The following is a 17,911-nucleotide window of genomic DNA, read 5'->3' on the forward strand; positions in this document are numbered from 1 at the left end:
GGGTACAAGAGTGATCCAAGAATGGATCACAGGACAGCGGTCAAAGTTATCCTTAGTAACTAGTGGACTAAGGAATTTTCTCAATTATGGAGGTGGTAAAAGAGTTCGTCGTAAAGGGTTACGTCGATGCAAGCTTAACACCTATCCGGATAGCTCTGAGTAGAGATACCGGATACGTATAATGGAGCAACAATTTAGAATAGCTCCAAGTAGAACAGTTATTTGGAATAGCTCCAAATAGAACGTGGTAGCTGCATCTAGGAGATGACATAGAGATTTGTAAAGCACACACGGATCTGAAAGGTTCAGACCCGTTGACTATAACCTCTCTCACAAGCATAACATGATCAAACCCAGAACTCTTTGGGTGTTAGTCACATGGGGATGTGACCTTGAGTGTTAATCACATATCAATGTGAACTAGATTATTGACTCTAGTGCAAGTGGGAGACTGTTGGAAATATGCCCTAGAGGCAATAATAAATTGATTATTATTATATTTCCTTGTTCATGATAATCGTTTATTATCCATGCTAGAATTGTATTGATAGGAAACTCAGATACATGTGTGGATACATAGACAACACCATGTCCCTAGTAAGCCTCTAGTTGACTAGCTCGTTAATCAATAGATGGTTACGGTTTCCTGACCATGGACATTGGATGTCGTTGATAACGGGATCACATCATTAGGAGAATGATGTGATGGACAAGACCCAATCCTAAGCCTAGCACAAGATCATGTAGTTCGTATGCTAAAGCTTTTCTAATGTCAAGTATCATTTCCTTAGACCATGAGATTGTGCAACTCCCGGATACCGTAGGAGTGCTTTGGGTGTGCCAAACGTCACAACGTAACTGGGTGGCTATAAAGGTACACTACGGGTATCTCTGAAAGTGTCTGTTGGGTTGGCACGAATCGAGATTGGGATTTTGTCACTCCGTGTAAACGGAGAGGTATCTCTGGGCCCACTCGGTAGGACATCATCATAATGTGCACAATGTGACCAAGGGGTTGATCACGGGATGATGTGTTACGGAACGAGTAAAGAGACTTGCCGGTAACGAGATTGAACAAGGTATCGGTATACCGACGATCGAATCTCGGGCAAGTACCATACCGTTAGACAAAGGGAATTGTATACGGGATCGATTGAGTCCTTGACATCGTGGTTCATCCGATGAGATCATCGTGGAACATGTGGGAGCCAACATGGGTATCCAGATCCCGCTGTTGGTTATTGACCGGAGAACGTCTCGGTCATGTCTGCATGTCTCCCGAACCCGTAGGGTCTACACACTTAAGGTTCGATGACGCTAGGGTTATAAAGGAAGTTTGTATATGGTTACCGAATGTTGTTCGGAGTCCCGGATGAGATCCCGGACGTCACGAGGAGTTCCGGAATGGTCCGGAGGTAAAGATTTATATATAGGAAGTCCTGTTTCGGCCATCGGGAGAAGTTTCGGGGTCATCGGTATTGTACCGGGACCACCGGAAGGGTCCCGGGGGCCCACCGGGTGGGGCCACCTGCCCCGGGGGGCCACATGGGCTGTAGGGGGTGCGCCTTGGCCTACATGGGCCAAGGGCACCAGCCCCTAGAGGCCCATGCGCCAAGATAAAGGAAAAAGGGGAGAGTCCTAAAGGGGGAAGGCACCTCCGAGGTGCCTTGGGGAGGATGGACTCCTCCCCCCTCCTCAGCCGCACCCCTTCCTTGGAGGAGGGGGCAAGGCTGCGCCTCCCCCCTCTCCCCTGCCCCTATATATAGTGGAGGGGAGGGAGGGCATCCATACCTGAGCCCTTGGCGCCTCCCTCCCTCCCGTGACACCTCCTCCTCTCCCGTAGGTGCTTGGCGAAGCCCTGCAGGATTGCCACGCTCCTCCATCACCACCACGCCGTTGTGCTGCTGCTGGATGGAGTCTTCCTCAACCTCTCCCTCTCTCCTTGCTGGATCAAGGCGTGGGAGACATCGTCGAGCTGTACGTGTGTTGAACGCGGAGGTGCTGTCCGTTCGGCACTAGATCATCGGTGATTTGAATCACGACGAGTACGACCCCATCAACCCCGTTCACTTGAACGCTTCCGCTTAGCGATCTACAAGGGTATGTAGATGCACTCCCCTTTCTACTCGTTGCTGGTCTCTCCATAGATAGATCTTGGTGATACGTAGGAAAAATTTTGAATTTCTGCTACGTTCCCCAACAGAGGCAACGGAATGTGTCGTGTTCATTGGGAGGCAACGGAACGCCTGGGAGCCAACAGGCTGGGTCGGAACGGAATGTGTGGTCGTGTTCATCGGGAGGGCTTGGACGGAACAGGCGATGGAAACGAGGCCTGGCGTACTGCACAACGGAGGAAACGGCCTTGTGTTCGACCGGCCACGTTCGAAACGGGATCCTGTTCATCTGGAGGGTCTGGCGTACCACAAAACAGAGGAAACGGACCTCCTACGGTCGAAACGGGGGTCCTATTGATCGGGAGGGGTGTGGCGTACCGCAAAACGGAGGAAACGGACCTCTTACGGTCGAAACAGGGGTCCTGTTGATCGGGAGGGGTGTGGCGTACCGCAAAACGAACGAAACGGACTTATGTTGGAGCGCGACGGTCGAAACGGGGGGGAGGGGTGTGGCATACCGCAAAACGGGACTCCATGAGATACTGCTCATCCCCACCGTCGACCTCCTCCAGCCTCCACGGGCTACCGTCGACCTCCTCCGACCTCCACGGGCTCCTGTTCATCCAGCCTCCACCGGGCGCTACTCCACCGGCTACTGTTCAACCACCCCTCCACAGGCACCACTCCATCGTCTACTGTTCATCCAGCCCTCCACACCACGGGGTCCTGTTCAACCACCCCTCCACGGCCACCCCTCCACCGTCTACTGTTCATCCAGCCCTCCACACCACGGGGTCCTGTTCAACCACCCCTCCACAACCACCGCTCCACCGTCTACTGTTCATCCAACCCTCCACACCACGGGGTCCTGTTCATCCAGAGGCAATGCCACCGCTCACTGTTCATCCACCCCCCCCCCCCCCCCCCGCAACACTCATTGTTCATCCAATCGATCGGCTTCAGTTAGCAGCAGTAGTGAAGGAATCGCTCCATCGGGTTCAGTTAACAGCCATCGATCGATCGCTCGGGTTCAGTAACGCGTAGCCTGCAATGCAATCGCTCGGGTTCAGTTAGAGCCCAACGCCTTGCTCGGGTTCAGTTAGAGCGAACGCCTCGCACACACGCGCGTACGTACGAGAGAAACGCACATCGCTCGGCCCCCGACCTCCCACCGTAACCGGTAACTCTCCGAAATTTTCCTCCCCCTTGCTTCTACCATGGTTTTTTCCGTCATGGACGGCCCAAAGAATGTCATGCAGCTGCGTCTTCGGCCCGCCCAGGACGAAAAGCCCATTTCCTGTCATGATTTTTTGTCATAGAAGTAGGAGCCCACCACATCTATGATGATACCGGGTTTCGTCACAATTATCGTCATAGAAGTGTCATATGTATGACAGAAAAAAAATTCATTCCGCCCAAAATGTCACAGATGTGTCTTTTTTAGTGCTACTTGTGTTGTATTGATTTGGGATGAAATATAAAGTACAATTTGATCTACCACAAGATCGATGATGTCATGTATGAGCCTTACACCCTGACTTATATAGGTACGGGGGGCTAGGGTTACAATAAAGCCGGCTACATATAAGTGTTGTAGACGACATCTAAGTATTAGAGTATGAGCCAAGTCTTCAAAAAATATTACTTCTACGTGCCATGGGCCGCTTTGATGTGGCCCACTGGTGAACCGACCTAGGGTCCATAGCCCAGCCCACCTGGCCAAGAGACAACGTGGTGAGTGACCCCTAATCCGGGATACCATCCATCTATACTTTGTACTCCAATCCAAAGCAATAAACGCAAGTTGTACGCAGGGTATTATCTCCTCGGAGAGTCCAAACCTGGGTAAAAGTTCATGTTATGTTACCATAGCATCTAATCGTCTAGCTCGAGATCCCCTACCCCTGATATCTGCCGGATTTAGCTCTGTCAGCTCCCGCTCATAGTGCATCATCTGCCTCCAGCAGCCGCTCCGGTTACTTGTCCAGCTCCTCCACCGGTGACACCTCATTTCTGTCGCGTCTTCTGACCTTTGCACCTATGACACTGATCCAGTGGAACGCCTCGAAAACATGCGAAGAGAACCCTTCATTGCACCCGCATCATCACCAGTTGCGACGAGGATGCCGATGTTGTCGTGCGGTGACATCAAGATGGGAGGCATGGTGGAGGAGCTCAGGGTGTGGCATGGGGGAGGCCGAGCCTATAGCGAAGCCACATGGATACGTAGCTGAAGGCCTGAACGAAGTGGCAGCTGGAGACCCGGACAAGGCGACGGCCGCCTCGAAAGAAAACATGGGGTGTCACATAACAGATGATTGCGGTTCTTTTCCCTACGAAGAGCACGAGGAGAATGATGGTGACGCCGTGGGCGAGGGAGGCATGGAGGGATGATGCAGTGACGGGCGTAAGAAGAAGGACGGCGACGCTGTGGGCGCGGCCTGACGATGCCATGGCGGGAAGCACTCCAACGAGCACAATGAGAATGACGGTGGCACTATGGGCGCAGCACAGTGATGAAACCGTGGTGGGAGGGGGCATATTTGCGGGATGGGGAGAGAATGGAGGAAAGAAGATAGTGAATGGGGATGAATAGGATAAGGCATTCACACAGGAACGTGTTTAGGAACGGGCTAGAAAGTTGGCGTGTACTCCTCTAAGTGTTTTTAGATTGGGATAATTGTATTCATGCCACTAGTTGTGTCTCACTTGGCTGATTTGCCCCTAGTTTTTGAAAATTCTCGGTTTTGCCCAAATCCGTTTGCTCCTCTTATGTTTTTGCCCTTCCGTCACATTTCCGCCTAGTTAGTGTCGTTTGACCATGTGTTGACCGTCTTTGAACTTTTCTCTGGACCATTTTGCCCCTGCTTCTTCACTCTCTCACGAGACACTTCCAAGTGGGGCCATCACTGTGAAAATCATTCCAAATTTTATCTGCCTTCTCTCCCGCCGGTCAGAACCTAGCCCGAGGTCCCCTCCCTCATCTGTCAAATCAAATCCCCAAATCCCACGCCATTAGCGCCCCCTCCCACCTCCATTAGGGATCCATTCCCCTCCCCCGCGCTACCGCCAGATCGATTCCGGTCGCCGGTGTAAGTGCATCTAGTGCCACCCCTAGTTGGTTTTGGAGTATTGACGACAAAGTTGGTTGAGGGACTAATGCGTTTGTGAGAATTGCAGGATAACGCAGGTAGTGTCCCTCATTGATTCAGTTTACCTACCGGAGATGACCCCTAAAAATGTATGAAGACATTGAAGACAATGGTGGTATGAGAAGATATTCATATTGAAGACTATGACATGAGAAGACATTGCGTGAAGACTATGGAGCGCGAAGACTGTGTGGATTCGTTGCTTCCTTTTCTTCTTTGTTGAGTCATAGGAACCACCGTACTGTTAAGTGGGGTCCAAGTGAACTAAGTCAGAGTGACTGAAGTGATGCTCAACTCAAATCCTATGTCTTTGAGCGAAGACAATGAGAGCAAACCTTATCCAGAGCTGGATGAGTCAGCTTTTCTTGTAGCCTAAGTAAAGTAGCCGCGTGTGTTTGAAATCTGACCGTTGGAACACGTGTCAGTTCCTTAGTGACTCAGGGTCATTTTGGACAAATCAGGTCGGGTTGCCTAGTGGCTATAAATAGCCCACCCCCTACACCATAAATTGGTGGCTGCTCAGAGTTAGTATACGGCTTTTGTCGTATGAGAGCAACCCACCTCGAAGCATTTGAGAGAGAGAAATCCTTGCGAGGACAAAGCCCAAACACCCAGAGCCAAAGAGTGTTAGGCATCACTGAAGTCTTTCTGTCTGTGTGACCTGAAGACTTATTACACTTGAGGACTGTGTATCCTCCAGCCGGTTAGGCGTCGCGTTCTGAGCATCCAAGAGTCATTGTGGATTGCCGGGTGAACGAAGTCTGTGAAGGTTTGGAAGTCTACCTTGAAGACTTACCAGAGTGATTGGGCGAGGACTAAGTGACCTTAGCTCAAGGGGAATAAGGTGAAGACACGTTCTTCTGAGTTGAATCTCAGCCTCCCTAACCAGACGTACAGTTCTCACAGCAACTGGAACTGGTCCAACAAATCATGTGTCTTCAGCAAGTGACTGGTTCTATCTCTTTCCCCCTTTACTTTGAGTTTGTCTTCGTGAAGTCCCTACTTATCTGTCTTATGTGATTGACTTCATTGCTCGACTACTATTGTTGATTAGCTTCATACTATCTTCCATCCTGATCCTACTACCTAGCTGCTATTAGTCTTTGTACGTTAACGCTATTGCATACTTGACTATGGCTTGCTTGTTGTAGTTTATCTTCCGCTGCATATCAATTAGGTCATTTCTATTGTTTGTCTTCGAAACTTCCACGTTTTGAAGACTTTGATAAAAATCGCCTATTCACCCCCCCCCCCCTCTAGTCGATAACTAGCACTTTCAGCCGATGATCCGCGTCGCGGGGATTAACCAGGCGCAGATCCGCCCGATGCGCCCGCCGCTGTCGGCCGCCTAGGCATGGCAGCGAGCCGCCCCGCCGGACCACCTGCTGCGTGCATGGAAACGCATAGCCACAAGCGCGTCGTCGCCAGCACCCCCTCCTCCTCCCCCCCTCGGCCTCCACCTCCAAGCGCGCCTGCACTGCCCCCTACCCCGGACCGCCCGCAATGGACCCGTCCCCATCCTCCGCAGGCTGGGCGCCGGGCTCGACGACCTGCTCCCGGGCTCCGCCGCAGCGGCCGCGGCCTCCTCCACCACCTCCGCACAGCTTAAGCGGATCCTAGCCGGGCTGCAGGCCGAGGGCGACAAGTCGCGCCAACCTCGTCGCCGTGCTGCCGTCTGCCTGCTCCTCCGTCAAGTACATGGACCTCCCCGCCATGGCCATGGCGCCATGAGCCCCGAATCGAGCTATGTTCCGCCGTGGGACCTGCATGCCTCACTGCCCCATCTCCATTTTCCTGCGGATTCGGCAAGATCCGCCAAGGAATCGTCACCAATGGCGCTGGCGAGCTCATTCTCGTTCTCTCGTCCGACGAGGAGGATTTGGTCAGCTCCGGCTACGAATCCTTTGGCTCCGACGAGCTCATCCTCGTACTTGGTAGTGTCTCACGATAGTTCGAGGAAGTAGGGGCAAAATGGTCCAGCAAAAAGTCCATGGATGGTCAACTGACGGTCAAACATCACTAGCTGGACGGAAACATGACAGAAGGGTAAAAACACAAGATGATCAAACTGACTTGGTCAAAACCGAGGATTTTCAAAAACTAGGGGCAAATCAGCCGAGTGGGCCACAACTAGTGGCATGAATACAATTATCTCTTTTAGATTTGTGTGTCTAATCAGACGGTAATTAAAGCTTTCTTTTCGAATTCTATAAATCTGACGTTGAGTTTTATAGTGATCCCATTTGAAAAATATGGTCTCATTATTACGTGTTTGATAGCTACACGGTGTTTCTGCACGCGAGCACATATGAGCTCTTTATCGACACGGTTGAACGATGCCTTGGGATGCGGTGCAGTCAATTTGTGGGTGGGATACGGGGTGTGAGTTAATGATGTAAATTGGGAAATACGTGTGTGGGGATTTCTGAGCTGTCGGCGAGGAAAGAACGGAGAACCGACCGCCGTCAGCCTGCGGGAGGCGAGCCGTGGCTCAAGACGTTCGTCTACGTTCTGATCCTTGGAACAGGAGAAACACTTTCCGGTTGTTCTTGGCCTAGAGGCAGTAACTACGAGGTGGAGGGTTGGCAGTGCTCTGCTTCCTGCAACCACTCCATCATCAGCGAGGTCGGGCCTCCTGGGATCTCAGCCACCGTGCGACGGGACCATCACAGAAGAGGAGATGGAATTTCTGATGCAGCAATTAAAAGGTAACGCACGGATCCGCTTTCCTGTAGTACCAAATTTGTGATGAATTCCTTCCCTGCAATTGACTTCCTGTTTCCGCATCTGCCGGAGCAGATTCATGGTGCTTGAGGAGGTCAAGCATAGCGATGTCCCGATGGCGCCCCTTCATTACCCCCTCGTTGCCGCTGCATCGGGCGAGCCGCAGCACGCACCGGCCCCAGAGCTGAGCATGGACGGACAAATCTGTGCGACCCAAGCAGTGTTGATGGCAGGAAGGGAAAATTCACCCCAAAATTAGTCTTGATTGATGAACCTAGAAAATCCCTCGAATTGGATCTGACTAAGTGCCCGAGCTCTCCACCAGTAAGATGAACCCGCAGAGCTCTCCACCAGCAAGATGAACCCGCAGGTTAGTGGATGGACTCGTAGGTATGAACGTACTTCCAGCTGTGATTTTCGTATCCAGATCACTGTTCTCGTATATAGGCATGGTGGATCAATTCATCCATCGACTAGGGGTACAAGCAGCCCCATTGAAGATAGATTTTTACTGGCCAAATTTTGGTATTCCGTAATACAATGGCTACTTGATGGATGTATAAAATTCAGCTTAAGAAAAAAAAAAGGTGCAACACTATCTTCAGGAGTTGCTCGAAAAGACTTATACGCGGCCGCGCGTTGCAACGCTCAACCTGGGCATCGCGCGTACGACACTGTCGAAAAGGGCACAGGACCCACCCACATGTCCAGACCATCCATAAAACTATGCCCCGTGATTTCAATGGTGGGGCCTAGTGTCTCCTTCCATATATAAAATTCTGCCCCGTGATTTCAACCGGTGGGGGGCCCGCTATGCCTGATTAATTAGCCTCACCCTGATTTCTTACAAGGAAACTTGAGTTTCTAACGCGCTGTCGGAAATCGATCGTTCTCGCGCGCGCGCGTAATAGTTGCTTATAACATTGTAAAATTCACTGGCAAAATCGTACACATTTCGCCAGTCTTAGTTGCTCACAACATTGTAATGTGATCTTCAAGAGTGCGACATCTTAGAATTGAGGATTGACTGCAGCATGTGTTTGTGCTTTGTAGGTATCACACAACAACCAGAAATACCTTGTTGTTGTTGGCAGTTTGGCGGGTGTGGCCTCATAAAAAGGATGTGCCTGTTGAAGAAATGGACTTGCCTTTCATCCATGTCCCGACGTGCATGCCGATCAGATACACAGAGCCCCTGTAACCTGATGTGTGCTTTTAAGATTTATTGTTTTGTGAACCCAACTATCTTATATACAAGATTGATGTACGATGTTTATTTCCTGGTACAGAGATAGAAAGTTTAGCAATATATTATGGGAAGTGCGTAGATACATGAATGCTTAATGACATTGATAGTGAGCTAAAAGAAAATTTAGCAATTTATTATGTTGTAACTTCATCATATAAACTAGTGGTTAAATTCATGTGGTAAATCGTTCAGGTAAGTTTTATGTCAAGAGTGCCAGGTGAACATCCGGATGTTGCAGAATTGAACACAGGTAGGGTTGATGTATCATATGCCTGATTTGGGTATCTGCCATTGGAGTTGCTTATGAACTTTGATATGGTCTTTCATATAACTAGTATATAGAGGAAATATGCGATTTTTCTGAGGAGGTCATTGTTTGATGTCAGGTACCAAATTTGAAAGAAGTGGTACAAGTGTACAACTAGAGAAGTTGCGGAAACAATTGTAGCTGCAGAAACAGTGACCCAAGGTGTTGTCGCTCAAGCTAACTAGCATGCAAGGCCAACAACTAAGCGTCATAGCAAGAGATGTGTCCACAGAAAGAACCGGAAATGTAGGAAGAGAGTCCAGTTATTGAGGACCACACAACACATTGAAGCATCAGACAACTCCGATGATGATGAAGATAAGAGCATCGATGAGGCACCCACAAATACTGGTGTCCGAAGAATGATACATCATCTGCTGCTAATGGGGGGATTTTTGCAATAGATATGTGGAAGTTGATCTACAGGTTAATTAGTGTAACAAGGAATATGATTGATAGTGACGCAATGCTTGATAACTTAGGCGCAAATCGTCTGAGGGAACAGATGTAGTGTCCAGACAGATGTTGGTGAACCTAAGGTTGCTAGTTCGTATGGTGAGGACAATTGTGTAGGGTGATATGGGGGATAAATTTCCGAAGGAAAGCCGGTTTTGAAGCACGAAGAGCCAAATGCAGGAGATGTGGTGATTTTCTATGACAAAATCCTGTCATGTACCAACAGGCATTTTAGCAAGTGAGTGTAACTAAGGGATTAGCATTACTAAATTTGAAATGAATCATGGTAGCTTCAGTACTCACTGAGGTTTCTGTTTCCAGGATATGGTTCAAGCACATGGTTCCAACATTGGCTTCCTGACGGGAGAGGACTACATAAAGGAGTTTGGACAATTAGAACAGTCTTGGTTAACAACTTAAGCTGGTGAGCGCTAAGATTAGTCTTGGTGTTGCACTCATACTGCTTGCGATTTTGACCCTATGGTGGTGGAATGTGCAGAACCAACTTCACTATCTCTGGAGGTCAATTGGGTATGAGGTGATCTTGGTTAGAGGTAAACATGGGTGAGTGCCCGACTTCATGATCGAGGAAGTCTTGTTCTGATGTGGGAGTGTTAATCTGGTATGATGTGGTTGCTTTTGGGCGGAACCTATTTTATTTTGTACAAGTTAAATAATGTACTCCCTCTGTCTCAAAATATTAGACGTTTTTTGTTCTAATTTTCTTTTTGACGAAAAGACTGCATGATGCAGCATTTCATTGAAATTAGAGAAGAGTTTTACAGGGGTATAGCAACTAGCAAGTTACCAAGGATACAAAGTTAGTATCCAGCCACCTAATTACAGTCTAAACCCCATTACTAGCCTACCAACAACACAAATATTAATTTGGTTCCCTAAGTCTGTGAATCATTAGGGCCACCTTATGCTGCCTGCCAACGTCCAATCAATGAGATCATTCTTGATTCGATCCAGCACCTGTTCTTCCGTTGAGTTCTTGTGGTCAAAAATCCGCGAGTTCCGCTCATTTTTGTTCTAAATGAAACTGTATTCGTTTGTTGATTTCATGATGTAGCTCAGACTTCTGCCAATATGAGGGTAAATGTTTTAGAAACATATGAAATGTTCAGATTGTTTTGTACTCATGTTATGATAAGTACATGCATGCTTTGTGATGACTGATGAACTAGAAATCTATGAAATTCCTTTTTGTTCCCTTTCGGCATCTCAGAAGGGCGCCTGTTGTATGAACCAGCGGGTGGCTAAGCTGCTTATACACATATAAAGCTTGCTTGTTGACACATAGCGTAAGACCTGGCAATAGGTCCTCTCGAGTTTTGAGTTTTCAAAATATGAAAGACAGGGCATGAACAGGTTGTGTGTACATAAGCGACACAGGCCGAGGACGAGTGCTCTTCTCTCTAATTGGAATTATAGTGACATATTCACTTGTGTAAGCGAGGAAAATGGCTCCCGTGGACAGATTCAGCAATACATATGTGATCACAGGAGTGGTGGTAAACTCCATTGGTGTTCAGATCCTGCTTGAGATGAGTATGTGTACCTAATTGGTTCATAGTTTCAGGTACATCCAGTGTGCGTAAATTACACGTGATTACTGAAGTTGTCCAATGAAACGGCAGGAGTCCTCTTCAGAAGGCTCCCTAGTGTTTTTTCCTTTTTATAGAATACAGTATATAATAGTGGAATTGAGGATGGCTTTCATTATTGAGACGGCTCAGGACGGTGGCATAGGAACGCAAAAAAAAAAAAAAAAAAAAAAAAGAGAGGACGGTGGCATCGGTCCAGGTGATAAAAAAAGACGGCCCACATAGTTACAGCACGTCTGGGCCACAAAGCATCTGACAGCAACCGGCACAATAACTCACCTGACATGCGTGGGCCAGATCAACAGTGGAGGAGGAATTACCGATTTTTATACAGGCAGCAATACGACATGGTGCGTGAATCTAGGAGAGAAAGAACGTGTGAGATAACCGGAGCACGTGTGCTCGTGCTCAGAAGCACACTTTCGTTAAGCTCCTTCTTTATTTTGTTTCTTTCATTCCTTCTAATCTATACAAACGGTGCTTTGATTCGAGATAAACTCTAGACGAAAAAGGTGCACATAAATATTATGATTCTATTCAGGCGATCGGTTTGTAGTTCATCAACTGTAAATGTTCAAATTCGTGTTTATTTTTTGAGCTACTTTAGACGAATTTTGTCAAATTCGTAGTGCATGGTCAACAATTTGAAATTTTCTTTGGCAAGTAGCTTCATTGCAATTTCACATGACTTTCATGTTGCACATTTTCTGTTTTGGCGATCATAAACGAGTAGATATAACCTCTTCTTCATGGAATGTACATATGCATATGTATAATCTGTTTTAGTGACACTCATTGATGTTCTTCACATGGTCATCCATCTCTGTCTTCTCTCCCGTGTCTTGCTACACTGGTGTCACCGTTAACATCGTTCCTCTTGGCCTCCTCTCCCGTGTGTTGTTGCATAGCGCCACCACCTACGTCATTCCTCTCAACCTCCTCTCCCGCGTGTTTACACTCACGTGGTCGTCGTTCATCCCTGTCTTCTCTCCCACGTCCTGCTACACTAAAGCCACCGTCGGCATCGTTCCTCTTGGCCTCCTTGCTTGTGTCCTACTACATTGGTGCCGTGCCAACGTCGTTCTTTTCGGCCTCCTCCTCCGCTTCCTCCTACATTTTACGCCGTCATGGTGCGCAGTACATTTCTTCTTCATGGTTTTCTGCCTCAATGTCCTCCTTTCATCACTCCGCACGAACTTTCTTTGCGGCCTTGGCGCTAGCAACTAGTTCGCCCCACTGCCGACGGGGTCGCTCGCCCATGGCTCCATGCACGTCGTATTGGACGCGGCGTCGCGACCACCGTCCACGCAGTCGTGGAGACACTCTAGTGTAACTCTATGTGTTATGTGTAGCTGTTAGCTCTGAATCATGTCCGGTATACGCAACCAAACATAGTATAGTACTATAGTTGCATCAGCGCAGTCAGACTAACCAGTGCAGGACACCAAACGCGATGCCAAAATTGCTCCTCTAATGCAAGCAGCCTGCATGCAGGCTATCAAATGATGGGCAGATAATGATTGCCATTTTTTTGCATGTTTTTTCTCACTCGAGCCCAGCCAAAACGAGGATGCCAAGTGATAGAAATGACCAGCCTGTGGTTAGATGGTTAGAGGGACTGTGATATTTTCAGCCCATCAGGGTTCAAGTCCTGATACTCGCATTTATTTCAGAATTTTCGGATGCGCATTCAGTGTGAGGAGACGTTTCCGTCGATGACGAGGTACCTACGGTCACTCGTAAATAACAAGATGATATATCGACTTAGTCTTTCGAAGGTGCTCACAGGGACAGGGTGTGCGTGTGCGCGTTCACAGGGGTGAATATATGCGTGTGTACATGAGCGCTTGCGTATGTACTGTGTTAAAAAAAACTAAACGCGTCCTATCCGACCGTATCGCACGGGTTGGATCAGGCAGGACGAAGCACGGTTGCAGGGCAGCTGGTGGCACGAGGCAGACCGGGCGGTGGCACGAGCCGACCCCGAGCCCGCGGAGGCCGCGTGCCCGCCACGCGCGCACCACGCGCCCCCTTCCCTCCCGTGCGGCCGCGGCCCAGAAAGAAACGCCCATGGCCTCGCGCCTGCACCGCGAGGGCAGCGCCGGGTAACACAAGGCCACGCAGCGGCACGCGCCAGGCGGGGGCACGGCACGGTGCCAGCCACGCGCATCCCTCTCGCGTGCCCCCCTGCCCCTCCCTCCCCGACCCCATTCCCACAGACACGTGGGCTCCCTACCTACACCCCATGGCCCACGCTTCATCGCCACGCCACCGCCAGCGCAACGGAACGGGCAGGCCACGCGCCCCTCCGTCCCTTTTCTTCTTCTTCTTCTTCTCGACTCTCCGCCATTGCGCGGACCAAGGACAGAGAAGCGAGGCGGCAGGGCGACGGCAGCAACCCCCTTTTCTCCAATCTCTTTCCATTCGAGGTACGTACTAGCCTACTAGGTACTGCGCCGTCTGCCTCCTCCAATCTCTTCTCTTTGGGTTTGGATTGGGGACTAGTTTCTACTCTAGTTTCTACGGCTGACGGCGGCGGTTTCTTGGTTTCTACCTCCAGACGTCTGCGGGACAGGCAAGGCATGGTCGCCATGCTGCCCGCCGCGAGGGGGGACGCCGCCCCGGCCACCAGCGCCGGCGCCGCCGAGAAGCTCGTCCGTGGGTAAAGGCCTCTTGCTCTTGGAGCGGCTCCAGATCTCGTTTTGTTTTGGGGATTCAATCAATGGAATCCTCTGCTGTTTATTTTCATCATTATCTGAACGCACGCCGGGAGTAAATGGACGCGCGTGAGGGCTGTGCCCGTGCTCCATTGTTGCTGCTGATGTAGCACCTTTCGATCCGCAGGCCTGTCGCTGACGGCAAGTGCAAGAAGAAGGCCCCGAGGATGATCCACAAGGCCGAGAGGGAGAAGCATAAGCGCGACCTGCTCAACGATCTCTTCGGCGAGCTCGGCGAAATGCTAGGTGGGTTAATTAAGTAGGCGTGCGTCCATGACTAACCTCGTAGATTACGTCACAGCTAGCATTGCTCCAGACCTCCAGTGACCCTGTTTCTGAATTTTGGGGGTCGTTCTTTTCCATGTGGTTATTTGGGGTGTTACAGTTGACCGTGTGGGTATGTGAATCTGCATGATGTAGTTATCATCCATGTCCAAGTCATGTTTTGGGGTGAACACTGGGCTTCTACTTCGGTGGGCAATCTGTTGAGTAGTACTAGGGAAATCCATGACACATAGTACTGAAGTAGTAGAACCCTATGAATGTTTATGCTGATGAAAACGTGGATGAACTTATTACTACCTGTCAAGCTTCAACTCCGGCATTACCTTACGGCCTAAATCAGCCTGAGGCACTGTGAATGTGTATTGCCTGCTTGTTTGATCTTAGATTTTTTTGCCTGCTTGTCAGTACTCAGTAGCATCTTACCGGTCTTAGATTTTTGATATCACTCAAGTTTGCTAGTGCTGTTAAACATTTTGTTCTGATCGAATGCAACATCATTTTGCAGAAGCAGACAGGCAGACCAATGGGAAAGCATGCATATTGACTGACACCACTCGAATCCTTCGAGATCTGCTTTCGCAATTAGAATCTCTCCGAAAGGAGAATAGCACCCTGCAGAATGAATCCCATTATGTAAGTCGCTTTTATAATTGTGTTTGCTTCCTTTCTTTTCCGAACTTGATGGTTTATAATTGGTAGTACCTGATGACTCTATGGACTGCCAATTATTTCGTTTATGTATAGGATAACTAGGCAAGAGACTAATGCCAAAATTATCATTCCAGAATTGCTGCAATGCATGTTATCACATGATACCTACATACTCGAGCAGTTGTTTATTATCCCATCTTCGTTCTGCAACAAACAGGTTACAATGGAGAGGAATGAGCTGCAGGATGAGAACGATGTGCTCCGCAACGAAATACTGGAGCTACAGAATGAACTGGCGACGCGTCCTGCAGGCAACCCAGGTTGGGGCCATGCTACTGCTGGATCGCCTCACGCTGCGAGCACAGTTTTCCCGTCACATCAGCCAATGCAGCCGAGCACCATCGCAAGCGCAGTATTCCCCTTGCAGCAGCCACTGCAACAGACAACCATCCTGGAGCACCCTTATGCACCACCACCACCACCACGGGAACTTAAGCTCTTCCCAGACACGGCGTCTGACATCGAAGGCCTTGAACCATCAGAAGATCCGGAGGCCGCCAACCATATCGCGCGGCCGCTGGCAAGGTACCCAACAGAGTCAGCGTCGTGGCCTGTAACTGTAAGCCTGGGTCTCCCGAGGACGGAAGATGAACAATGTAGCAGTGGCACAACCGGCAGTAGCTCTGCCTCTTCTAGAGATTGAGTAGATCAGTTCCAACCAGTCAGGAAGTTTCTCTTTGAGCGTAGTGGATATACACAGCTGAGCATGTGCGTGTAAATACCAGACTCCATCTTGGATCTGGGAATGTTATGTTAGATGAGAAGATGGCACTCCAATGGGAATCAGAATAGCACCTTTTCTTCATCATTTGTGTTTCAACTTATGTTAACACCATAGTATATATATATGCAAAGCAAAACTAGGGCAATAAGCCATGGATAATGGGTGGGAGATTGCATACTGAAATTCGGTAATGACGGTTTTAGGCAATTGCAGGTGACTCCTCCCTGAACGGCTGCGTAGAGCGTCAATAGGCCGACTAAATATATGAGTTTAAAATAAATGAAGCTAGCAATCTGCAGCCATACTGTTTCAGTGTCATTTTGGAATTTGGAGACTTGTGTTTACTGAAAGCAATGCGCCTCTCAAATTCTTGGAGAAGAATGTCCTCGAGGTAGTTTCCCAACCATGGTTTGACTAAGGGAAATATTTATTTTTGTCACTCTAGATTTTGCCAATTTTTCTTATGCCATTCTAGATTTTGACATTTCACTTTTGGCACTCTTAGTTTTCGACAATTATGACAATTGCCATTCCCGTGGCAAAAGCAAAATATTCAGAGTGGTAATTGTGATAATTATCAAAAGTTAAGAGTGGCAAAAATGAAATGAAATTATTTTGCTTTTTGAAAGTGCAACTATCCCTGGGTAGTTTTGGTAATTCCTAACAACATATAACTCATTAAGCTAATACTATTTCAAGATAAATATTTCAAGAAAGCTCAATGTTTGGCATGGCATGGATGAGAAACGTGGACACTTCAAATGCTAAGGACAAAAGGATTGGCTCAAGCTCAAAGCACAAGACTCTACATTTTACTTTCAGTGATCCAAGATCACATTGACTCCATAGGAAAGCCAATATTATTAAGAGGGGATGAGGTGTTGCTTAATGGCTTGCTTGCTCAAAGTGCTTAGTGATATGCTCCAAAAGCCCTCAACTACTTTCTCACATCCACATATGTCCCAAACCAAAAGTCAAACTCGGCCCCATCGAAACTTTCTATCCGGCGCCACCGAGTTCAGTTGACATAGCCACTGCCAGAAACCCTAGTCTTTCGGTCCCACCGATAGGGATCTCGGTCTCACCGAGATGGGGTTGTAATCTCTCTGTTTTCCTTCGTAATGTTTCGGTCAAACCGAGATGAGCGATCGGTCCCACCGAGATTGCAATGCAAATTCTCTGTTTCCCTTTCGTAACGTTTCGGTCCAACCAAGATGAGTGAATCGGTCCCACCGAGTTTGCCTGACCAACTCTCTGGTTAGCTTATTACCAAAATCAGTCTCACCGAGTTTGTGTAATCGATCTCACCGAGATTACGTTATGCCATAACCCTAACGATATCGATCCCACCGAGTTGACATGTCGGTCTCACCGAAATGCCTAACGGTCACATTATCACTACTAGGAAAAGGCCTACTAGTGGCGCACCAGTTTTGCCTACTAATGGCGCACTACTGGTGCGCCACTAGTACCACGCCACTAGTATTATATACTAATGACGCACCACTGGTACGCTATTAGTATCTGGTATACTAATGACGCACCACTGGTGCGCTATTAGTATTTGCCATTAGTATAGAGAAACATGCGCCATTAGTATGCCTCCCAGGGGGCCATATATACCCATGTGCTTTGGCACACTAATGGCGCACTCTGGTGTAATGCGCCATTAGTATCCTTTGGCATACTAATGGCGCACTGTGTGGTGATGCGCCATTAGTATCCTTTGGCATACTAATGGCGCACTGTGGGGTGATGCGCCATTAGTATTAATATTAGGTTTTTCTTGTTTTTTTCTGATTTTTCCACTGGTTACAAAATATATTATTTGACAGAATATAGACAGCACCACACAGCAACAG

The 17,911-nt window shown here is 48.6% G+C and overlaps 1 protein-coding gene and 1 long non-coding RNA gene across 3 annotated transcripts; both read left to right on the forward strand.

The window, feature by feature from the left end:
• The first annotated feature begins 7,686 nt into the window (after positions 1 to 7,686).
• Positions 7,687 to 11,301, forward strand: LOC123043492 (uncharacterized). 2 transcript variants are annotated; one of them, XR_006419237.1, is made up of 6 exons: positions 7,687 to 7,974; positions 8,066 to 8,360; positions 9,044 to 9,489; positions 9,626 to 10,240; positions 10,324 to 10,426; positions 10,502 to 11,299. It is a non-coding gene; the product is annotated as an uncharacterized lncRNA (long non-coding RNA). The 2 variants fall into 2 exon arrangements; XR_006419238.1 differs by having other exon boundaries at positions 9,044 to 10,240; positions 10,502 to 11,301.
• A 2,578-nt stretch (positions 11,302 to 13,879) lies between these two features.
• Positions 13,880 to 16,130, forward strand: LOC123043493 (protein IRON-RELATED TRANSCRIPTION FACTOR 3). Its single transcript, XM_044465956.1, has 5 exons — positions 13,880 to 14,041; positions 14,173 to 14,274; positions 14,457 to 14,575; positions 15,120 to 15,247; positions 15,483 to 16,130. Exons 2-5 carry the CDS (start codon positions 14,195 to 14,197, stop codon positions 15,966 to 15,968), a joined length of 813 nt encoding a protein of 270 aa, XP_044321891.1. The 5' UTR covers positions 13,880 to 14,041; positions 14,173 to 14,194; the 3' UTR covers positions 15,969 to 16,130.
• The last annotated feature ends 1,781 nt before the right edge of the window (positions 16,131 to 17,911 follow it).

This window comes from Triticum aestivum, chromosome 2B (genome assembly GCF_018294505.1).
Source record: "Triticum aestivum cultivar Chinese Spring chromosome 2B, IWGSC CS RefSeq v2.1, whole genome shotgun sequence".
Classification (NCBI taxonomy): domain Eukaryota; kingdom Viridiplantae; phylum Streptophyta; class Magnoliopsida; order Poales; family Poaceae; genus Triticum; species Triticum aestivum.